Below are 22,691 nucleotides of genomic sequence, written 5' to 3'. Positions count from 1 at the left end.
CCCATTGCCAGAAGAAAATGCAAAGAGAATGCGACAGATGTGGTGATACACTCCAGGTGCACCAGCTAGTAAACAGATAACCACCAGACGTTTTGCAGTGTCATGAATTATAGGTTTTATTTTATTTTTTTCAGGCAGACTGAAGCAAAACAGTGATGAAAATAACATCCCACACACCAAGAGGAAAAACTAACAGCAGGACTAATGCTTACAAAGGAAAATCACACTGATCAGTGTGTAGAAACTTCAAAGCACATTACAAGCATTTGGTGATTAAAGGCAAGTAAAGAAAAGGAGAGATCTGCAGTCTCCAAGCAGAGGAGGAAGAGCATTTAGGGCCATATCCATATCCACATCCATATCCATATCCAAGGTGGAGTGAGCCAGGTGGGAAGCAGCAGGCAGTGCCACAGCAGAGAAGGAGAGCGCAGCCCTGCCTGCCTCATGCCCAGGGATTTAGTTGCCACAGCAGCCACCACCACTGCCACCGCAGCAGCCTCCGTTGTTCATGGTGTAGCAGCAGGTCTGCATGGGCATGCAGCAGGTCATGGGGCAGCAGCACTGCGAGGGGTAGCAGCACGGCGTCTTGCAGCACTTCCGACTGCTGTAGCAGCAGACGGAGTAGTTATTTCCACCACAGCATCCACAACCTCCGTAGGGCATGTTGTTGGTAGTGTAGGCAAAGCTGGAAAGCAACAGAAAGAGTTTCTTTTTCTCTGCCCGAATTTCACCACTGATTAAACCTTGCTTATCCCCAGGTTTATCCCATACTGGATGGATGGTGTAGTCCTTTCTGTCCAGAATCCCAAGATAGCCTGTCCCTGAGATCTCCACATTCTGGCTTTGGCCAGCAGTGTAATTGGCATAGTGGCCAGCACTGGTTCCATCAGAAAGAAGCCACCCAGATGGATCCCCAAACCAATCCCTCCAAATTGGCCCCAAACAAGACAGTGTAGGAAATCATGGATGACTTCCTACAAAGCACACAGAAATACAGTAGAGTGCAAAAGAGAAGGCAAGCAATAAACTCCAACTTACCCTGTTGACCAGTGAGGACAAGTGAGGGGAACACAAGGAGTGAATGAAGAGCTCTGTGATGGGCAGCCTTTTATATGGTTCAAAACCACCACCCCCCTGGAAATGAGGCATTTTTCAGCAATTCTGACTTCACTGTTTACCACCCAGTATATGCCTCTCACGTGTCTTCCGGTACTTAACCTTTACCTCTTTCTGTTTGCTCACCACCTCAATTCTGCACCATAATTAGTTGTACATATGAACAACAGGTGCAAATTTTCTAATGAATTTACATTAATGGGAATTGGAGGTAGCTACAAAGTATTCCCATCCACTTCCTAAGGAATGACCTTGAGACACAGAAGCACCTAACAATTTGCCCGGGGGAGGCGGGTGCTGAAGCAGTGGGAGAACTGTGTCTGGAACTAGGAAATGTCATCGCTCACGTGTCCCCTCTGAACTTGGCTGTGATTCTGGGGGACCAGTGGAAACTATTGATAAATGTGAATCATTTTTTCCTGCCTCGAGAGGTGGCTGTGTGTCCAAGTTGACTGAAAAAATTATCTTTTTTTCAGACTTGTGCTTAGGTCTCTCACCATGGTGCTTTGTCCTCACACCTCCACTTTTTATTTCTTGCATAGTATTAAAGATTTTTTTTCATTTTCACTCATAAAGGGCTCTGTTGAGTCTATATTAAGCAGCTTTCAAAGCCACAGTGCACACATTTTAGCTTTCCTCTGTGTTGTTTCTGTATACTTCATTTTCTGAGATTATTTCTAAGGCCTGTGAGACTGAGATAACTTGTCTTTCATGATATTCACGCTGATTAAATTTGAGGGTTTCATACTAAGAATTTGATTCTACATCCTTGTTCGCAAGTATGATATTCAACTCCCCTGTACCCCTGATGCTCACCTGGTATCTCACAGGTGCTCTGGGCTCAGGCATCTATCAGCACCTTTTCAGCGATTGCCTCTAGCTGTTATGGATGCAACGAGCTAAGGCCAAGGCTGCTGTGCATGCAGAGTTCTGCCAAACAGTCAGGAGGGGACAGATAAGATGGGCAGAATGTGGCCACAGAGAGTCTGCAGACGACAAAACTGGGGGAATTGGCAGATACACCAGAGGATCATGCTGCCATCCAGAGGGACCTGGACAGGGTGGAGAAACGGGCTGGCAGGAACCTGACGAAGTTCAATAAGAAGTGCAAAGTCCTGGCCCTGGGGAAGATCAGCCCCAGCACCAGGACATGCTGGGGGCGCCTAGCTGGGAAGTGGCCTGGAAGAAAGGCCCTGGGGCGAACACAAGCCAGCAGCGTGCCCTTGGGCAAAGAAGGCTGATGGTGTCCTGGGCTGTGTCTGGCCCCACATTGCAGCAGGTCGAGGCAGGGGATCCTGTCCCTCTGCTCAGCACTGTTGAGGCCCCAGCAGGAGTGCTGGGACCCCAGTCCAGGAGAGGCTTGGGGAGAGTCCCATGGAAAGGCTTGGGGAGAGTACCATGGAAAGGCCTGGGCCTACTGGGGAGAGTACCATGAAGGCCACCATAGTGCTGAAGGGCCTGGAGCCCCTCTGCTGGGAAAGGCTGAAAGCTGGGGCTGATCAGCCTGGAGGAGAGGCCGCTCAGGGGGATCCCATCCATGTCCATGCCAGGGCCAGGCTCCTGCCAGTGCTGCCCAAGGCCCAGACAAGAGGTCCTGGGCACAACCTGGAGCACAGGTTTTGTTCGAGCACCAAGAAACAATTCTGTACTGATTGGGGACTGAACATGGGTTGCCCAGAGAGGCTGTGGAGTCTCCTCCTTGGAGATCTTCAAAAGCTTCTGCACATAGTCCTGAACGGCCTGCTCTGGGTGTCCCTGCTTGAGCTGGGGTAGGACCAGATGGACCCAGAGGTCTCTTCCCACCTAGACAATTCCCTGATTTTGTGATTGTGTTGGAATGAATGAAGATGTTATGAAACAGTCTTGAGGATGAGGAATGGAGCTGTGGTCACGTGCAGAGTCAGGACAGCTCCATGTGAGAAGAAGCTGCAGATAGTTTTCATATGAGGAGAGGGAATAACAATGTAAGATTGGAGTCCCAAGATGCTGAGGCAGCACCTCAATTAAAGGCTGCCATCATGTCCAGCAGACTCTGAATGTGTGGCTGGAGTGACAGCAGGAGATCCATGCTGGCTGGGACATGTAGTTTCTTCCCAAGTTGCGAACATGATCTATGATGTTGGGTGTCCCTGCTGGAATTTTCCCCCCGGGACCATTGGTCACACAATAACAGGCGGATACCTGCCTGCAGGAGGTAATGCCCCGTTGTGGAAACCCTCAAACATGCCATCAACTGAATAAATCATTCATTGCCTTTTTATCAGCCATTATTGCTGTCATGTTGGCCAAGACATTCCTTGTATAGAAATGGATGTGAACCCTGCAGGACTGTTGCTAAACAGGGTTTTATACAGGTATTGAGGAGATACTGGGATTTAATGCTTATTTGGTCAGAAATATCTTCTACACTAAATCCCTGTTACATACCATGCCATGTCTTTGTAAACGTCCATGATGGTTATGTGAGTTTGGGAGTGGCAGCACCTTTGTGAACTGGGAGGAATCTGTGATGGCAACTTTTCCAGCATGTGCTAAAATTAATATTCACAAGATTTTCTTAACAGAATGCACTTCTGATATGGTATTCTATAATATGGTATAGGATATCCTTCTGCCGGTGTATTGGAAATGATTTATCTATTAATCAAAAACTCCTGAAGACTTGAATAATCTTTTCAGGAGAGTCTAAAGTGGTAAAGATTATTCTAATGCAAACTTGTGTATACCTTCATAGTGTATACTATGAAGGTTTGGTTGAGAGAAGCAATCAAGACAGTGCTCAAGGCATTTTTCTGAGACATGCAATTCAGAGCTGTGTCCTGAATTTTAATAGTAAAGGAAGTCCCAGCCAGGTAGAGAAGGCATTGTTGACTCATGTGTGTGCTATTTGAGGAATGGAGCTTTTAAGTTCTATGCTAGCACTTGGGTTTCATTCCAGTGCTTGTAATCCAGGAATGCCACACAGGAAAATCTTTGCTAATACAAAACTAATCCACCAATTAAAGGTGCTCTCTAAATTTTGTTTTCAAAGGTGTTAGTGGAAGAAGATGCTGTCTCCTATTCAGTGAGTAGTGAATTCCTCTCAGTGCCTATCAAAATGTTCATTAAAATATCAGGGATGGGGTGGTGTGTTTTCAGTGTTGGAATTATGCATACTTCTTTCAGTCCTTTGAGTTTTATTAACCTTAACCACTTAGTTTTACAGTTAAAATTTAGCTGAATATCTGAGGCAGAGGTGCAGCAATTGCAAGAAGTATCACAATGCTCTGCTGTCTTTAGACATGGCAAAATTCATGCCAACAGGAAGCAAATCTGAGCGGTTATTTGTTTTCTAAATGTTCTTCCCCTCTATGGGAGCATATTTGTAACCCTTGGGAGTCTGATGATGATGTAGAAAATGGCACCAGAACAAGGATCCATTCTAGGCAAAGTGATGTAAGAACAAGCAAACAAGGTATTTTGCGTTTTGCTTAATGCCAAGTTTTATTGTCTACAAGTCAAGAGAGAAAATGAAGAATGATGACATTAACAGCAAAAGTATCCCATGTCCCATATACCAAGAAGAGAACTAGCAGCCACAATAATATGTAAGATCTCTTTGCCTTGCACCGTGGGTGACATATTCAAGTGCATTGCAGATCTTCGATAATTAAAGGAAAGAAGAAAGAAGAAAACCAGAAGAAAATTGCTAGGCAGTTACTCCATCATCATGTGAAACAGAAGTGAACGATGGTCAGGTTTTCATCCCCTTGTGCCTGTTCTTGTTGTGCACCAGAGATGGGAGCCAGCAGACTGCTTTTCCTACCCGGAGTTGGCTCAGCAGCACTTCTTGATTGTGGTGCAGCACTGCTGGATGGGAATGCAATACTTTCTCATAGGGGAGCAGTAATTCACAGGGCTGCAGCACACCACAACAGGCTTCTTCTTCACCACATAGGAGCAGCAAGACAGACATCCAGAGCAGCAGCAGGGGCGGCAGCCACAGCAGCAAGTCCGCACGCATTGCTGGCCACAGCAGCAGCAGCAGGGCTTCTGGCAAGGGTCACAGCAGGACTGCTGGCAAGGGTCACAGCAGGGCTTCTGGCACGGGTCACAGCAGGGCTTCTGGCAAGGGTCACAGCAAGACTGCTGGCATGGGTCACAGCAGGGCTTCTGGCACGGGTCACAGCAGGACTGCTGGCAAGGGTCACAGCAGGGCTTCTGGCAAGGGTCACAGCAGGACTGCTGGCATGGGTCACAGCAAGACTGCTGGCATGGGTCACAGCAGGGCTTCTGGCACGGGTCACAGCAGGACTGCTGGCAAGGGTCACAGCAGGGCTTCTGGCAAGGGTCACAGCAAGACTGCTGGCATGGGTCACAGCAGACGGTCTTCTGGCAAGGGTCACAGCAGGACTGCTGGCATGGGTCACAGCAGGGCTTCTGGCATGGGTCACAGCAGATGGACTGCTGGCATGGGTCACAGCAGGGCTTCTGGCAAGGGTCACAGCAGATGGACTGCTGGCATGGGTCACAGCAGGGCTTCTGGCAAGGGTCACAGCAGATGGACTGCTGGCATGGGTCACAGCAGGGCTTCTGGCATGGGTCACAGCAAGACTGCTGGCACGGGTCACAGCAGGGCTTCTGGCATGGGTCACAGCAAGACTGCTGGCATGGGTCACAGCAGCAGGACTGCTGGCATGGGCTGCAGCAGACAGTCTTCTGGCATGGGTCACAGCAGACGGTCTTCTGGCAGGGACTGCAGCACACCGTTTTGCTCTTCACAACAGAGCAGCATCCAGTAGAGCAACATCCACTGTGGCACATGTTGTTTGTAGTGTAGTCCAAGCTGGAGGGAGTGAGGATCTGAAATACAGTTTACATACAGATACAATCCATCTTTACAAGTTTATAGATGTGTTTTATTTTGGTATACAAATGCTGCTGTCTAGCCTCATGGGTGACAGCCATACCACACTTCACTTCCTATTTAATTGTATTGGGTTGCCCAAAAAAGACCCTTATAGAAATTGAGCTATCTGGCACTATCCCAGTGATATTTCTGCATCTTTTGAACTATCCTGGGTGTTACCTTCCCTGTGCTGATCATTGAACATCACCTGCTGAATTCTCATCTCAAGAAGCCTGTTTTCCACTCGCAAGGCCTGAGCTCTCTCCATCAACTGTCTTTTGCAGTAAGCAATAGACCAACAGACTTGGAAAGTCTGGATTTCAGACAGAGTTGTAGAGCAGATGCAAAAGCACATTTACATCCATTGCTTGACCAAAGCCAAATGAGAACCGTTGTCAGCAAAGAACACTAGGTAACACTTACCTTGCTAACTGAGTGGTTCAGTTGAGTGAGGAGCAAAGGGACGGGGAGACCTTTTATTTAGCTCGACATGGCCCTGACGGAAATGAGGTACCCCAAAGCAATTCGTGATTTACCCACTAAGCCTATACTTATTTGTTGAATGTGCCTTCATCTATTTAGTCTTTGCCTCATTATTTTTGACCAACCCTCAATTTTGTATTATTATCAATTTGTTCAGTAAATTTTTTACAATTTTTTAATGTCAAATTAATTCTTGTGTGATGCTTATGAACTGCTTAAAATGTATGTTTCTGCTCATTTTGCATATCGTAATGCTGTTACACCAAGTGGCTAGGAGGCTAGTTCAGAGCTAGCGAGTGCTAAATTAACATACAAATCATAATTCAGATTGAGGAGCGTTGGATTCCAGAGGTACGCAAAGGCCTTTTGGACATCAGTCGCTCCTTGGTATGTCTTTTTTACATAGAATTCCAGCGTGTATAATTCCATGGCCCCGTGCTTTGTTTATGAGTGCAGAAATGGTAAGGCCTCATGGCTTTCTTTGGGGTCTCTGGTCATCAGAAGAGCAAATACGGAACAGAAAGCTCTTGACGTCTCCTCCCTTGATCAGGATAAACAGAAAGCTCTTGACATCTCCTCCGTTGATCAGGATATGGGAAAATGCATGCTTTGGTCTTACCAATATCAGAAATTTTAGATGAAAGAACTCTGCAAATTCATCATGAAAATCTGAAATAGAGTTTGGATCAAATCAGAGTTTTACAATTCCTTTTGGACATCTTTACATAAAAGCAAAACACAAAAGTTTCTTGGAAGTTTTACATGCTTAGCATATGCTTAGCATGACTTGATCTGCAAAATTCCTACTCCATTTCTACTCCAAGTCCTAGTATGCCCTCGAGTAATGAAATATCCACCTACGGATGTTATTTTTGGAGTAGCTCTATGCTCAGTTCTCAGTCACCCATTGGCAGTCATTAGTGCTGATGTTAATGATCATGTTGCAATTATTCATTAATGATGTTAATATTTATTTTGCTTGAAAGCCTGAAGGCATCACATGATGCACTGAGCATCTTTAAGATTTCAAATTTAACTACATCTTTTGAAAAAAATGTCTCTGGTCACAGGGAATTCACGGGACCCAGGCCCATGACTGATGTGGTTGAGTGCTTTGTTTCTGAGATCACCCTGGGGCAAACGCCTGCTCATGCCACCGTGGGTCTGGGCATCTGAAGGACCCTGGACCACCCTCCCCTACAGCTCCACTGGAGATATACTGATTTCTGCCAAGACGAAGGTGAGAAGAATCAGGCTTTTTTGTGTTCTCTGAAACTTCCCTGAACACAGTGAAATCCAGAATCACAGATGCTGAGATCAGAAGAGGTCTTCTGATCATTTTGACTTCTGGTGGCATGAAGCACATTTCTACTCAATTTCTGTCAGGTAGCTGCTGATTCTGTTTGGCTAGATCCCAGCTTTTAGAAAGCAACCCAGTTTTGCTTTGAAGAATTCAAAGGACCATGAAGTCTCCATTTCTCTAGGCAAGCTCTTCCCAAGGTCAATGTTCCTGTCCGCTAAAACACAGGCTTCATCTCCTACTGAATTTGTCTAGCTTTATGGTAATGACTCGGTTAGGCTTGGTTGTGGCCACACATTATCATCTAATTGGTGATACAATCAGATAATGACAGGACAAGGGGGAATGGTTTTAGACTAAAACAAGGGAGATTTAGATTAGAGATTAGGAGGAAAGTATTCACTCGGAGGGTGGTGAGGCACTGAAACAGGCTGCCCAGAGAGGTTGTGGATGCCCCATCCCTGGAGGTGTTTGAGACCAGGTTAGATGAGGCACTGGGTGATCTGATCTAGTGGGTGGTATCCCTGCCCATGGCAGGGGGTAGGAACTGGATGATCTTTGAGGTCCCTTCCAACCCACCCATTCTATAATTGAATTCTATGATACAGATTGACAACAGCTGAGTCTGTGCATCTCAGCTGACAATAAGGAGGCTGATGGCAACCAGAGGAGATGGCCAGGAGGGTATTTCTGAGAAATGAGAGGGGACCTCAGCATTAGAAATGTGGGAGACTAAGCAGTGAGATAAAAGAAGAGATGTTGGTTGAAGTGAGGCAGTTTTCTACGTGTCTTTGTATGGATCCAGTGCAGGGCTTCATCCGTTGACCTGCTAGGTTGGAAATTGCACTGTTGCTTTTAGAGCTGGATGTGCACATCAGAGATGGCTAAAGCCATGTGAGACAGTCAGATTGGCTGCCTGGTGACCTATAACCGATCTTACAAGAGGAATTTTACAAAGGAAAAATTGTGATTAGATTAAAAAAAATTAAAAAAAAAATCTCGCTTATATTTCAGACTGAGTGAATGAACACAGAAGGCTCAGAAAGATGCCCAGAGTAAGAAAGTGTTGTTTATTTTGTTTAGAGAATTACAAATGCGGTGAAGCAATCCTTGCCATGAACCAGCTAACACAAATTCCTCCTCATTAAACCTTAGGGGTTTTCTAATGGTTTATCCTGCTTGTGGAAATCTGCTATTATGTTATTTGACACAGGGGAGCAGAAATGTTCCTCTAAGCTACCTAAAACATTAGGTATGGAGAACTTCTTCATTTCTGAGATTTTCTGGTCTCTGATTTTTTTACAAGTATTCTAGTGAAGTAAAACTTCCATAAAGGCTTCGATCCATGCTGTTGCAGCTGGTGAATCTTTCCAGGGCTGACAAAAACTTCATTCTTGTTTCCTTATTTCTGCAATTTCTCATCCTGAAGCTAGTGGGAACTTCAAGCTCAAGCGCAGCAGTAAGCATAACCAGCTCGGAGGCTTCGTGCCTTTTGTGGGACTAAAGGAAACGAAATATGCTGTGATTAGTCACAGAATAGAAACTTCAAGGCCTGGGGCAGGAAAGGAAAGTGAACATATGTATACTTGAAGGCAAAACTACTCCTGTGCACTGAAAGCTTTATTGATCTGAAGCCCAATTGGAGAGAGGTGAAAAATGAATAGGGAAAAGAGTTTTTAATGTAGTTCCCAATGGTTGCATGAAAATGACCCATCTTGTAGTAAAGGCAACAACAACTTAGGTGTGTAATTAATTGTCCTCTGTCTCCCATTTGCAACTTTTCCTCTTTAATAGGCTGTTCCTCTATAATGACAAATTTCTCCGTAACTTATAAATAACTAATTCCAATTACTTATGTACCAACTGGTTATTTACTAGGGAATTCCAGTGCCCAGCTCATCCAGCCTATTTCACACGCCTGCCCTAGGATGGATGAATCATGCTTGGGAAACCTTTGCTCATTTTACACTGTAGAAAATGTTTAATTAAGGGTGTTCCGAGGCAGGTTAAGGTCCCTGCAGGATTTGCTTTGTTTTGTTTCCAGATATAGCAGCAGATCCCATCTAGAGTGAAAACATGAATGTGCAGGCAAGGCCCCTAGCTGTAACTCTTAAACCCTCATTACATATGCTGAGCTCAGTGCAAGTAGTCAGTTTTCATCAAGAATTAAACCAATGTGTTTCTTCCAGCCCTCTGCCTGTGGTGCTGCAGGCATTTCCCTCAACTTTTGTGTTTCCTTAGCATTCCTCCTACTTAGGCTGATTTCACCAGTGATTAAAATATGGATGAAAAGCCACAAAGCAAAAGAGATGCCATAAGAAAACAGACATGATGGAGTGATGACGGAAAACACCCAGAACTGTTGAAATGCAACTTTTATTTTCTTGCTGAAGATCGAAGGAACAAAGCATGAAGGAAAATCCCAGCAGAAATCATTGTGATTTACATTGGCTGAAAGAACTTAAACAGCTCTAGGATAATTAAAGCCAGATGTTAGTCCCAATTTTGCATGACCCTCCAACTGTTTTAAAAGCATTTGATTGCAGAGAAGTGGTACGGCTGGTGAGCGATGAAAACTGGAGACGAATTCAACGCCTTGAGCAAGGAGGCATCCAGTGGTTGTGGTCGTGGATGCATGCTTGGATCTTCCTCCTAGTACTTGGGGTACGTTGGCGGCAGCTTGCAGATGTTCTTGGTGTACTGGGGGCAGTAGGGCTGCACGGGGGGGCAGTAGCGCTGCACAGGGGGGCAATAGGTCTGCACGGGGGGGCAGTAGCGCTGCACGGGGGGGCAGCACGGCGTCACGCAGGGGAACTGGGGCACAGGTTCCCTCTGGAATGTATAGTGGCAGGAGGACCCTGAGTCATGGCAGGAGGAGCGGGAGCCGTGGCAGGAGGACCCTGAGCTGTGGCAGGAAGACTCGCGGCTGTGGCAGGATCCACGGGAGCACATCTTTCCGGGGAGTTGGCAAAGCTGTCAGGAGCAAGAGATCATCCTGGTGAGAGGAGACCCAGGCGCACTTCTCATGTAGCCTCAGCCCCTCCTTTCTTTCATTATACCTTTTCCCCAGCTCTCCCCTTTGCCTCTTTCTTTCTCTCCATCTTCCCAGCCCAACCCGAATGTACCCTGAGCCCTGCCTCACCCGTGGGGCTTGCTCCAGCCCCTCCTGCATGCAGCTTAGTCCCCCAAGTTGATGCAAGGAGCCTTGCCAGCCTCTCCTGAAGACCATTTCCCATCCCAGGGCCCAGGGCCACCTGCAGGGAGCTCAAGCTGCCAGAGCATCCCTTGCCATTGCCTCACTGCCCCCCCTCCTGCCCCAGCCATCCCCATCCCCACGCCTGCTGCTTCTGGAGCAACACTCGGCTGCTGGGAGATGACACCAAGCTATGTGCCCACACCCAGGAGGACACCACGGCCCCCAGTGCCAGCTTATTCTCTAGCAGCAGCAGCAACAGCAGCAGGAGGAAGAGGAGGAGGAGAACATGTCTTACCTCTGGAGCTGCAGGGAGAAGTGTCTGGATGCGATGGTGAGCGAGTGAGGAGCACTGGGCTGAGCCGCCTTTTATACAGCTCCCAAAGGTCACGTCGGGTATGAGACGCCAGTGCACAAGGGCGGTGGGGTTGTTCACGCGCTCAGTGAGGCACGTGCTGGCGCTACCCTATTCTTAGTGCTTCCTCCTTGACGCACGGTGTTCTCTCCCATCTTTCAATGCCAGAGATTTCCCTAGGAGGACGGGGAAGCGATCTCTGTCCCGTTTCCTGGAGACTGACACTAAGCTCATTGGTATTCCCTAGGGTGCCGATGGGCAGCCGGGGTTGCATCAGGGGGAGAAATGTCGTTATGGCTCTGAAATGCTGACTCCTGCAGCAGGCACACCGTTGTGTGCAAGAGACAGCTCAGGACGTTAATTGAGGTGTTGTTTTATGACAAGGGGAAATGGGATTAGCAGGCCCTGGCTCGATGTTGGGCAGTCTGCTGGGATTTCCTTGGAGCCGTGCCATGACATAAAAGGAAACTCTTTGTGATTCTCCACCTGCCCCTGCACTTCCCAGGGGAATGGGCCCCTCTCCTTCCTCCCCCCTCTATCAAAGGTTCATTGGTGCTGAAGTTCAGAGAACCTGTGCAGGGTCTGTGGCCATTCAGGTTTCCTTTCCTTGACTTTTTTCTTTCCCTTCACCTGTTTCTTATCCTCTTATCACCTGACGTCATGAGCAGGGAAGTGTGGAAGGCAAAGGATTCTGAGCAAGGGAGGTTTTCAGCTGAACTTTCAGGAAGGTTTTCATGCTGTCCCCATTGGCAACACGATGGGCATTAAGGCTGGATTTGTAATCCCACCTGAGTCAGCCTGTAAAGTGTAAAGCCAGGAAGGTCACAGCTCATCCCCCTTGGGAAATGTTACCCCTCCGACTAACTGGATACCTGCTCCCAGAATCTCTTCTCCCCTCTCTCCAGAATCCGTGAGTCCCACAGCCCAAGGAATACCTTAGGCTAGAGGCGATGCAGTGACTTGCACTGAGCTTTGTGCAGTAAGGGAGGATTGCGTGAATTGCTGAGGGGTGTTTGGTCACTCTGCTGTGGATCCCAAACCCCAGGAGGCTGCAAGTGCCCAGGCGGTGACCCTGGTGCTTGCCCTCTGTGGGTGCCCATCCTGTGCTTAGGCTTCTCCTGGCTGGCCTCCAGGCTTCAGCCTGCAGCGTCCCACTGGCATTCCCCCTCGCTCTCTCCACCACCTGCAAGGACTTCCCCAAGTGGGGCGTCCTTGTTTTACACCCGCTCACCGATGTTTCTGAGCTCACATTCAGGTCCCGCTAAGGGAAATATGACTGTGTGGAGCTGCCACTGATGGCGTGCTGTTCTTTGAGGGGAGTACAAGAGGAAAGGGCAACGTGGAGTGATGAAATGCAGTTTTTGAGTGATGTGGGTGTTGGTAGCGGCTCGGTTGCATTCAGCAGGGATTGGCTGATGGTTTCTCCATCCTAAGGAATTGCAGGGGTTGGATTGGTGCTACACTACTGCACCTGGATCTAACGTGAGGTTGACATTCACATGCTAGGCCATTTCTCCACTCCAAAGCATACACCAGTGACAAGCAGTGGTGGCACAGGTAGGAGGAGTGCATGGCTTCTGTTTTTTTCCGAGGCATTAAAAAAAGCTGAAGGCAGTGACGTGGCGAGGCTGTGGGTCTGAGCTTGGAGTACTTCATTGCATGGACTGCCTAAGGGACGGACAGCTGTGAATTCCTTCGTGCCCTTCCAGGGAACAATCTCTGCATGTGCCCCAAAGCCAGAGTTTGCAGGCAGTGGTGTTTGGTGTTGTTTTTTTTTGCAGAGCCTGGGACAAAGAAGGTGTGTGGGGCAGCTGATGGTCTGAGTCAGGAGGGGGACTTTTGTGCTGCTCAGCCCCTGGGATGCACATGGAGATTTGTGAGCTGAGAGCTTTTTCCTCTGCTAATCTGTCTGATATCCCCTGATGTCCCCGTTTGTCCCCTGATGTCCCCAGGAATAGTTGCTGCTGGACAGGGACAATGGGGCCCATGTCAAGTAGAAGAACCTTGGAGAGAAAAATCTAGAAGACCTCCAAGGCCCTGGAAAGTGAGAAAAGAAACGGAAAGAGAATGTGGGTTTCATGAATTGTAAGCTTTATTGTTTTCCCCATCCAGAGGAGCCTGAAACAGAAGCGTGCAGCATCAAAGGCTTCCCGGTGGTAACTGTGCCCGGCACACCTGGAAGGGCCATCTCCTGCGTCGTTGGAAAGAAGGACTGCTTGTGGGATGCTTTGGGTCCGATTTCATGTGGGGTAATGGTGAGGCACAGGGCAGAGTCCCCGGGACAGCTGTAAGAATGGGCGCTGCGTGGTCTGGGCATGCAGGAGGAGGCAGCCAGCGTTGGGTGCCCGGATCCTGGTGCTAGTACTTGGGGTACGTTGGCGGCAGCTTGCAGATGTTCTTGGTGTACTGGGGGCAGTAGGGCTGCACGGGGGGGCAGTAGCGCTGCACAGGGGGGCAATAGATCTGCACGGGGGGGCAGTAGCGCTGCACAGGGGGGCAGCACGGCGTCACGCAGGGGAACTGGGGCACGGGTTCCCTCTGGAAAGTGGAATGGCATGAGGGTCCTGAGTCATGGCAGGAGGAGCGGGAGCTGTGGCAGGAGGTCTCGCGACTGTGGCAGGATCCACGGGAGCACATCTTTCCGGGGAGTTGGCAAAGCTGTCAGGAGCAAGAGATCATCCTGGTGAGAGGAGACCCAGGCGCACTTCTCACGTAGCCTCAGCCCCTCCTTTCTTTCATTATACCTTTTCCCCAGCTCTTCCCTTTGCCCTCTTTCTTTCTCTCCATCTTCCCAGCCCAACCCGAATGTACCCTGAGCCCTGCCTCACCCTTGGGGCTTGCTCTGGCCCCTCCTGCATGCAGCTTAGTCCCCCAAGTCGATGCAAGGAGCCTTGCCAGCCTCTCCTGAAGACCTTTTCCCATCCCAGGGCCCAGGGCCACCTGCAGGGAGCTCAAGCTGCCAGAGCATCCCTTGCCATTGCCTCACTTCCCCCCCTCCTGCCCCAGCCATCCCCATCCCCACGCCTGCTGCTCCTGGAGCAACACTCGGCTGCTGGCAGATGACACCAAGCTATGTGCCCACACCCAGGAGGACACCACGGCCCCCAGTGCCAGCTTATTCTCTAGCAGCAGCAGCAACAGCAGCAGGAGGAAGAGGAGGAGGAGAACATGTCTTACCTCTGGAGCTGCAGGGAGAAGTGTCTGGATGCGATGGTGAGCGAGTGAGGAGCACTGGGCTGAGCTGCCTTTTATACAGCTCCCAAAGGTCACGTCGGGTATGAGACGCCAGTGCACAAGGGCGGTGGGGTTCTTCACGCGCTCAGTGAGGAACGTGCTGGCGCTACCCTATTCTTAGTGCTTCCTCCTTGACGCACGGTGTTCTCTCCCATCTTTCAATGCCAGAGATTTCCCTAGGAGGACGGGGAAGCGATCTCTGTCCCGTTTCCTGGAGACTGACACTAAGCTCATCGGTATTCCCTAGGGTGCCGATGGGCAGCCGGGGTTGCATCAGGGGGAGAAATGTCGTTATGGCTCTGAAATGCTGACTCCTGCAGCAGGCACACCGTTGTGTGCAAGAGACAGCTCAGGACGTTAATTGAGGTGTTGTTTTATGACAAGGGGAAATGGGATTAGCAGGCCCTGGCTCGATGCTGGGCAGTCTGCTGGGATTTCCTTGGAGCCGTGCCATGACAAAAAAGGAAACTCTTCGTGATTCTCCACCTGCCCCTGCACTTCCCAGGGGAATGGGCCCCTCTCCTTCCTCCCCCTCTATCAAAGGTTCGTTGGTGCTGAAGTTCAGAGAACCTGTGCAGGGTCTGTGGCCATTCAGGTTTCCTTTCCTTGACTTTTTTTTCTCTGCATCTGTTTCTTACCATTTTGTCACCTGACGTCATGAGCAGGGAAGTGTGGAAGGCAAAGGATTCTGAGCAAGGGAGGTTTTCAGCTGAACTTTCAGGAAGGTTTTCATGCTGTCCCCATTGGCAACACGATGGGCATTAAGGCTGGATTTGTAATCCCACCTGAGTCAGCCTGTAAAGTGTAAAGCCAGGAAGGTCACAGCTCATCCCCCTTGGGAAATGTTACCCCTCCGACTAACTGGATACCTGCTCCCAGAATCTCTTCTCCCCTCTCTCCAGAATCCGTGAGTCCCACAGCCCAAGGAATACCTTAGGTTAGAGGCGATGCAGTGACTTGCACTGAGCTCTGTGCAGTAAGGGAGGATTGCGTGAATTGCTGAGGGGTGTTTGGTCACTCTGCTGTGGATCCCAAACCCCAGGAGGCTGCAAGTGCCCAGGCGGTGACCCTGGTGCTTGCCCACTCTGGGTGCCCATCCTGTGCTTAGGCTTCTCCTGGCTGGCCTCCAGGCTTCAGCCTGCAGCGTCCCACTGGCATTCCCCCTTGCTCTCTCCACCTCCTCCAAGGACTTCCCCAAGTGGGGCGTCCTCGTTTTACACCCGCTCACCGATGTTTCTGAGCTCTCACATTCAGGTCCCGCTAAGGGAAATATGACTGTGTGGAGCTGCCACTGATGGCGTGCTGTTCTTTGAGGGGAGTACAAGAGGAAAGGGCAACGTGGAGTGATGAAATGCAGTTTTTGAGTGATGTGGGTGTTGGTACCGGCTCAGTTGCATTCAGCAGGGATTGGCTGATGGTTTCTCCATCCTAAGGAATTGCAGGGGTTGGATTGGTGCTACACTACTGCACCTGGATCTAACGTGAGGTTGACATTCACATGCTAGGCCATTTCTCCACTCCAAAGCATACACCAGTGACAAGCAGTGGTGGCACAGGTAGGAGGAGTGCATGGCTTCTGTTTTTTTCCGAGGCATTAAAAAAAGCTGAAGGCAGTGACGTGGCGAGGCTGTGGGTCTGAGCTTGGAGTACCTCACTGCATGGACTGCCTAAGGGACGGACAGCTGTGAAGTCCTTTGTGCCCTTCCAGGGAACAATCTCTGCTTGTGCCCCAAAGCCAGAGTTTGCAGGCAGTGGTGTTTGGTGTTGTTTTTTTTTTGCAGAGCCTGGGACAAAGAAGGTGTGTGGGGCAGCTGATGGTCTGAGTCAGGAGGGGGAGTTTTGTGCTGCTCAGCCCCTGGGATGCACATGGAGATTTGTGAGCTGAGAGCTTTTTCCTCTGCTAATCTGTCTGATATCCCCTGATGTCCCCGTTTGTCCCCTGATGTCCCCAGGAATAGTTGCTGCTGGACAGGGACAATGGGGCCCATGTCAAGTAGGAGAACCTTGGAGAGAAAAATCTAGAAGACCTCCAAGGCCCTGGAAAGTGAGAAAAGAAACGGAAAGAGAATGTGGGTTTCATGAATTGTAAGCTTTATTGTTTTCCCCATCCAGAGGAGCCTGAAACAGAAGCGTGCAGCATCAAAGGCTTCCCGGTGGTAACTGTGCCCGGCACACCTGGAAGGGCCATCTCCTGCGTCGTTGAAAAGAAGGACTGCTTGCGGGATGCTTTGGGTCTGATTTCATGTGGGGTAATGGTGAGGCACAGGGCAGAGTCCCCGGGACAGCTGTAAGAATGGGCGCTGCGTGGTCTGGGCGTGCAGGTGGAGGCAGCCGGCGTTGGGTGCCCGGATCCTGGTGCTAGTACTTGGGGTACGTTGGCGGCAGCTTGCAGATGTTCTTGGTGTACTGGGGGCAGTAGGGCTGCACGGGGGGGCAGTAGCGCTGCACAGGGGGGCAATAGATCTGCACGGGGGGGCAGTAGCGCTGCACAGGGGGGCAGCACGGCGTCACGCAGGGGAACTGGGGCACGGGTTCCCTCTGGAAGGTGGAATGGCATGAGGGTCCTGAGTCATGGCAGGAGGAGCGGGAGCTGTGGCAGGAGGTCTCGCGACTGTGGCAGGATCCACGGGAGCACATCTTTCCGGGGAGTTGGCAAAGCTGTCAGGAGCAAGAGATCATCCTGGTGAGAGGAGACCCAGGCGCACTTCTCACGTAGCCTCAGCCCCTCCTTTCTTTCATTATACCTTTTCCCCAGCTCTTCCCTTTGCCCTCTTTCTTTCTCTCCATCTTCCCAGCCCAACCCGAATGTACCCTGAGCCCTGCCCCACCCTTGGGGCTTGCTCCGGCCCCTCCTGCATGCAGCTTAGTCCCCCAAGTCGATGCAAGGAGCCTTGCCAGCCTCTCCTGAAGACCATTTCCCATCCCAGGGCCCAGGGCCACCTGCAGGGAGCTCAAGCTGCCAGAGCATCCCTTGCCATTGCCTCACTGCCCCCCCTCCTGCCCCAGCCATCCCCATCCCCACGCCTGCTGCTCCTGGAGCAACACTCGGCTGCTGGCAGATGACACCAAGCTATGTGCCCACACCCAGGAGGACACCACGGCCCCCAGTGCCAGCTTATTCTCTAGCAGCAGCAGCAGCAGCAGGAGGAAGAGGAGGAGGAGAACATGTCTTACCTGTGGAGCTACAGGGAGAAGTGTCTGGATGCGATGGTGAGCGAGTGAGGAGCACTGGGCTGAGCCGCCTTTTATACAGCTCCCAAAGGTCACGTCGGGTATGAGACACCAGTGCACAAGGGCGGTGGGGTTGTTCACGCGCTCAGTGAGGCACGTGCTGGCGCTGCCCTATTCTTAGTGCTTCCTCCTTGACGCACGGTGTTCTCTCCCATCTTTCAATGCCAGAGATTTCCCTAGGAGGAGGGGGGAAGCGATCTCTGTCCCGTTTCCTGGAGACTGACACTAAGCTCATCGGTATTCCCTAGGGTGCCGATGGGCAGCCGGGGTTGCATCAGGGGGAGAAATGTCGTTATGGCTCTGAAATGCTGACTCCTGCAGCAGGCACACCGTTGTGTGCAAGAGACAGCTCAGGACGTTAATTGAGGTGTTGTTTTATGACAAGGGGAAATGGGATTAGCAGGCCCTGGCTCGATGCTGGGCAGTCTGCTGGGATTTCCTTGGAGCCGTGCCATGACATAAAAGGAAACTCTTTGTGATTCTCCACCTGCCCCTGCACTTCCCAGGGGAATGGGCCCCCCTCCTTCCTCCCCCTCTATCAAAGGTTCGTTGGTGCTGAAGGTCAGAGAACCTGTGCAGGGTCTGTGGCCATTCAGGTTTCCTTTCCTTGACTTTTTTTTCTCTGCATCTGTTTCTTACCGTTTTGTCACCTGACCTCATGAGCAGGGAAGTGTGGAAGACAAAGGATTCTGAGCAAGGGAGGTTTTCAGCTGAACTTTCAGGAAGGTTTTCATGCTGTCCCCATTGGCAACACGATGGGCATTAAGGCTGGATTTGTAATCCCACCTGAGTCAGCCTGTAAAGTGTAAAGCCAGGAAGGTGACAGCTCATCCCCCTTGGGAAATGTTACCCATCCGACTAACTGGATACCTGCTCCCAGAACCTCTTCTCCCCTCTCTCCAGAATCCGTGAGTCCCACAGCCCAAGGAATACCTTAGGTTAGAGGCGATGCAGTGACTTGCACTGAGCTTTGTGCAGTAAGGGAGGATTGCGTGAATTGCTGAGGGGTGTTTGGTCACTCTGCTGTGGATCCCAAACCCCAGGAGGCTGCAAGTGCCCAGGCGGTGACCCTGGTGCTTGCCCTCTGTGGGTGCCCATCCTGTGCTTAGGCTTCTCCTGGCTGGCCTCCAGGCTTCAGCCTGCAGCGTCCCACTGGCATTCCCCCTCGCTCTCTCCACCACCTGCAAGGACTTCCCCAAGTGGGGCGTCCTTGTTTTACACCCGCTCACCGATGTTTCTGAGCTCTCACATTCAGGTCCCGCTAAGGGAAATATGACTGTGTGGAGCTGCCACTGATGGCGTGCTGTTCTTTGAGGGGAGTACAAGAGGAAAGGGCAACGTGGAGTGATGAAATGCAGTTTTTGAGTGATGTGGGTGTTGGTAGCGGCTCGGTTGCATTCAGCAGGGATTGGCTGATGGTTTCTCCATCCTAAGGAATTGCAGGGGTTGGATTGGTGCTACACTACTGCACCTGGATCTAACGTGAGGTTGACATTCACATGCTAGGCCATTTCTCCACTCCAAAGCATACACCAGTGACAAGCAGTGGTGGCACAGGTAGGAGGAGTGCATGGCTTCTGTTTTTTTCCGAGGCATTAAAAAAAGCTGAAGGCAGTGACGTGGCGAGGCTGTGGGTCTGAGCTTGGAGTACTTCATTGCATGGACTGCCTAAGGGACGGACAGCTGTGAAGTCCTTCGTGCCCTTCCAGGGAACAATCTCTGCTTGTGCCCCAAAGCCAGAGTTTGCAGGCAGTGGTGTTTGGTGTTGTTTTTTTTTGCAGAGCCTGGGACAAAGAAGGTGTGTGGGGCAGCTGATGGTCTGAGTCAGGAGGGGGACTTTTGTGCTGCTCAGCCCCTGGGATGCACATGGAGATTTGTGAGCTGAGAGCTTTTTCCTCTGCTAATGAGCCTATTTTGTCCCCTGATGTCCCCAGGAATAGTTGCTGCTGGACAGGGACAATGGGGCCCATGTCAAGTAGGAGAACCTTGGAGAGAAAAATCTAGAAGACCTCCAAGGCCCTGGAAAGTGAGAAAAGAAACGGAAGGAGAATGTGGGTTTCATGAATTGTAAGCTTTATTGTTTTCCCCATCCAGAGGAGCCTGAAACAGAAGCGTGCAGCATCAAAGGCTTCCCGGTGGTAACTGTGCCCGGCACACCTGGAAGGGCCATCTCCTGCGTCGTTGGAAAGAAGGACTGCTTGCGGGATGCTTTGGGTCCGATTTTATGTGGGGTAGCGGTGAGGCACAGGGCAGAGTCCCCAGGACAGCTGTAAGAATGGGCGCTGCGTGGTCTGGGCGTGCAGGAGGAGGCAGCCGGCGTTGGGTGCCCGGATCCTGGTGCTAGTACTTGGGGTACGTTGGTGGCAGCTTGCAGATGTTCTTGGTGTACTGGGGGCAGTAGGGCTGCACGGGGGGGCAGTAGCGCTGCACAGGGGGGCAATAGATCTGCACGGGGGGGCAGTAGCGCTGCACAGGGGGGCAGCACGGCGTCACGCAGGGGAACTGGGGCACGGGTTCCCTCTGGAAGGTGGAATGGCATGAGGGTCCTGAGTCATGGCAGGAGGAGCGGGAGCTGTGGCAGGAGGTCTCGCGACTGTGGCAGGATCCACGGGAGCACATCTTTCCGGGGAGTTGGCAAAGCTGTCAGGAGCAAGAGATCATCCTGGTGAGAGGAGACCCAGGCGCACTTCTCACGTAGCCTCAGCCCCTCCTTTCTTTCATTATACCTTTTCCCCAGCTCTCCCCTTTGCCCTCTTTCTTTCTCTCCATCTTCCCAGCCCAACCCGAATGTACCCTGAGCCCTGCCTCACCCTTGGGGCTTGCTCCGGCCCCTCCTGCATGCAGCTTAGTCCCCCAAGTCGATGCAAGGAGCCTTGCCAGCCTCTCCTGAAGACCTTTTCCCATCCCAGGGCCCAGGGCCACCTGCAGGGAGCTCAAGCTGCCAGAGCATCCCTTGCCATTGCCTCACTGCCCCCCCTCCTGCCCCAGCCATCCCCATCCCCACGCCTGCTGCTCCTGGAGCAACACTCGGCTGCTGGCAGATGACACCAAGCTATGTGCCCACACCCAGGAGGACACAATGGCCCCCAGTGCCAGCTTCTCCTCTAGCAGCAGGAGCAGCAGCAGCAGCAGGAGGAAGAGGAGGAGGAGAACATGTCTTACCTCTGGAGCTGCAGGGAGAAGTGTCTGGATGCGATGGTGAGCGAGTGAGGAGCATTGGGCTGAGCCGCCTTTTATACAGCTCCCAAAGGTCACGTCGGGTATGAGACACCAGTGCACAAGGGCGGTGGGGTTGTTCACGCGCTCAGTGAGGAACGTGCTGGCGCTACCCTATTCTTAGTGCTTCCTCCTTGACGCACGGTGTTCTCTCCCATCTTTCAATGCCAGAGATTTCCCTAGGAGGAGGGGGGAAGCGATCTCTGTCCCGTTTCCTGGAGACTGACACTAAGCTCATCGGTATTCCCTAGGGTGCCGATGGGCAGCCGGGGTTGCATCAGGGGGAGAAATGTCGTTATGGCTCTGAAATGCTGACTCCTGCAGCAGGCACACCGTTGTGTGCAAGAGACAGCTCAGGACGTTAATTGAGGTGTTGTTTTATGACAAGGGGAAATGGGATTAGCAGGCCCTGGCTCGATGTTGGGCAGTCTGCTGGGATTTCCTTGGAGCCGTGCCATGACATAAAAGGAAACTCTTTGTGATTCTCCACCTGCCCCTGCACTTCCCAGGGGAATGGGCCCCTCTCCTTCCTCCCCCCTCTATCAAAGGTTCATTGGTGCTGAAGTTCAGAGAACCTGTGCAGGGTCTGTGGCCATTCAGGTTTCCTTTCCTTGACTTTTTTCTTTCCCTTCACCTGTTTCTTATCCTCTTATCACCTGACGTCATGAGCAGGGAAGTGTGGAAGGCAAAGGATTCTGAGCAAGGGAGGTTTTCAGCTGAACTTTCAGGAAGGTTTTCATGCTGTCCCCATTGGCAACACGATGGGCATTAAGGCTGGATTTGTAATCCCACCTGAGTCAGCCTGTAAAGTGTAAAGCCAGGAAGGTGACAGCTCATCCCCCTTGGGAAATGTTACCCATCCGACTAACTGGATACCTGCTCCCAGAACCTCTTCTCCCTTCTCTCCAGAACCCGGGTGTCCCACAGCCCAAGGAATACCTTAGGTTAGAGGCGATGCAGTGACTTGCACTGAGCTTTGTGCAGTAAGGGAGGATTGCGTGAATTGCTGAGGGGTGTTTGGTCACTCTGCTGTGGATCCCAAACCCCAGGAGGCTGCAAGTGCCCAGGCGGTGACCCTGGTGCTTGCCCACTCTGGGTGCCCATCCTGTGCTTAGGCTTCTCCTGGCTGGCCTCCAGGCTTCAGCCTGCAGCGTCCCACTGGCATTCCCCCTTGCTCTCTCCACCTCCTCCAAGGACTTCCCCAAGTGGGGCGTCCTCGTTTTACACCCACTCACCGATGTTTCTGAGCTCTCACATTCAGGTCCCGCTAAGGGAAATATGACTGTGTGGAGCTGCCACTGATGGCGTGCTGTTCTTTGAGGGGAGTACAAGAGGAAAGGGCAACGTGGAGTGATGAAATGCAGTTTTTGAGTGATGTGGGTGTTGGTACCGGCTCAGTTGCATTCAGCAGGGATTGGCTGATGGTTTCTCCATCCTAAGGAATTGCAGGGGTTGGATTGGTGCTACACTACTGCACCTGGATCTAACGTGAGGTTGACATTCACATGCTAGGCCATTTCTCCACTCCAAAGCATACACCAGTGACAAGCAGTGGTGGCATAGGTAGGAGGAGTGCATGGCTTCTGTTTTTTTCCGAGGCATTAAAAAAAGCTGAAGGCAGTGACGTGGCGAGGCTGTGGGTCTGAGCTTGGAGTACCTCACTGCATGGACTGCC

General features: G+C 51.1%; 5 protein-coding genes and 1 long non-coding RNA gene across 6 annotated transcripts; all 6 read right to left on the bottom strand.

Annotated features, from left to right (window-relative positions):
- Positions 1-98: 98 nt before the first annotated feature.
- Positions 99-1,176, bottom strand: LOC136788168 (uncharacterized). Its single transcript, XR_010827121.1, has 2 exons — positions 1,039-1,176; positions 99-685 (listed from the first exon to the last, which is right to left on the bottom strand). It is a non-coding gene; the product is annotated as an uncharacterized lncRNA (long non-coding RNA).
- Positions 1,177-4,580: 3,404 nt separating this feature from the next.
- LOC125180202 (keratin-associated protein 5-4-like) lies at positions 4,581-6,512 on the bottom strand. The gene is made up of 2 exons (XM_066986106.1): positions 6,428-6,512; positions 4,581-5,958 (listed from the first exon to the last, which is right to left on the bottom strand). The coding sequence occupies exon 2, from the start codon at positions 5,917-5,919 to the stop codon at positions 4,933-4,935; it is 987 nt and encodes a 328-aa protein (XP_066842207.1). The 5' UTR covers positions 5,920-5,958; positions 6,428-6,512; the 3' UTR covers positions 4,581-4,932.
- Positions 6,513-10,144: 3,632 nt separating this feature from the next.
- LOC125180199 (putative small proline-rich protein 5) lies at positions 10,145-11,437 on the bottom strand. Its single transcript, XM_048049129.2, has 2 exons — positions 11,279-11,437; positions 10,145-10,760 (listed from the first exon to the last, which is right to left on the bottom strand). The coding sequence occupies exon 2, from the start codon at positions 10,737-10,739 to the stop codon at positions 10,440-10,442; it is 300 nt and encodes a 99-aa protein (XP_047905086.2). The 5' UTR covers positions 10,740-10,760; positions 11,279-11,437; the 3' UTR covers positions 10,145-10,439.
- Positions 11,438-13,403: 1,966 nt separating this feature from the next.
- On the bottom strand, positions 13,404-14,671 carry LOC136788159 (putative small proline-rich protein 5). The gene is made up of 2 exons (XM_066986192.1): positions 14,513-14,671; positions 13,404-13,993 (listed from the first exon to the last, which is right to left on the bottom strand). Exon 2 carries the CDS (start codon positions 13,970-13,972, stop codon positions 13,694-13,696), a length of 279 nt encoding a protein of 92 aa, XP_066842293.1. The 5' UTR covers positions 13,973-13,993; positions 14,513-14,671; the 3' UTR covers positions 13,404-13,693.
- Positions 14,672-16,639: 1,968 nt separating this feature from the next.
- On the bottom strand, positions 16,640-17,882 carry LOC136788174 (putative small proline-rich protein 5). Its single transcript, XM_066986256.1, has 2 exons — positions 17,744-17,882; positions 16,640-17,227 (listed from the first exon to the last, which is right to left on the bottom strand). The coding sequence occupies exon 2, from the start codon at positions 17,204-17,206 to the stop codon at positions 16,928-16,930; it is 279 nt and encodes a 92-aa protein (XP_066842357.1). The 5' UTR covers positions 17,207-17,227; positions 17,744-17,882; the 3' UTR covers positions 16,640-16,927.
- A 1,974-nt stretch (positions 17,883-19,856) lies between these two features.
- On the bottom strand, positions 19,857-21,116 carry LOC136788172 (putative small proline-rich protein 5). Its single transcript, XM_066986254.1, has 2 exons — positions 20,963-21,116; positions 19,857-20,440 (listed from the first exon to the last, which is right to left on the bottom strand). The coding sequence occupies exon 2, from the start codon at positions 20,417-20,419 to the stop codon at positions 20,141-20,143; it is 279 nt and encodes a 92-aa protein (XP_066842355.1). The 5' UTR covers positions 20,420-20,440; positions 20,963-21,116; the 3' UTR covers positions 19,857-20,140.
- Between the last annotated feature and the right edge of the window lie 1,575 nt (positions 21,117-22,691).

This window comes from Anser cygnoides, chromosome 33 (genome assembly GCF_040182565.1).
Source record: "Anser cygnoides isolate HZ-2024a breed goose chromosome 33, Taihu_goose_T2T_genome, whole genome shotgun sequence".
Classification (NCBI taxonomy): Eukaryota; Metazoa; Chordata; class Aves; order Anseriformes; family Anatidae; genus Anser; species Anser cygnoides.
Note: the sequence above shows the minus strand (reverse complement) of the source record. Positions and strands in the feature narration are given on the sequence as shown.

Coding starts and splice junctions, on each gene's coding strand:
- LOC125180202 (XM_066986106.1), bottom strand. CDS start 5,919: ATGTGCCACAGTGGATGTTGCTCTACTGGATGCTGCTCTGTTGTGAAG.
- LOC125180199 (XM_048049129.2), bottom strand. CDS start 10,739: ATGTGCTCCCGTGGATCCTGCCACAGCCGCGAGTCTTCCTGCCACAGC.
- LOC136788159 (XM_066986192.1), bottom strand. CDS start 13,972: ATGTGCTCCCGTGGATCCTGCCACAGTCGCGAGACCTCCTGCCACAGC.
- LOC136788174 (XM_066986256.1), bottom strand. CDS start 17,206: ATGTGCTCCCGTGGATCCTGCCACAGTCGCGAGACCTCCTGCCACAGC.
- LOC136788172 (XM_066986254.1), bottom strand. CDS start 20,419: ATGTGCTCCCGTGGATCCTGCCACAGTCGCGAGACCTCCTGCCACAGC.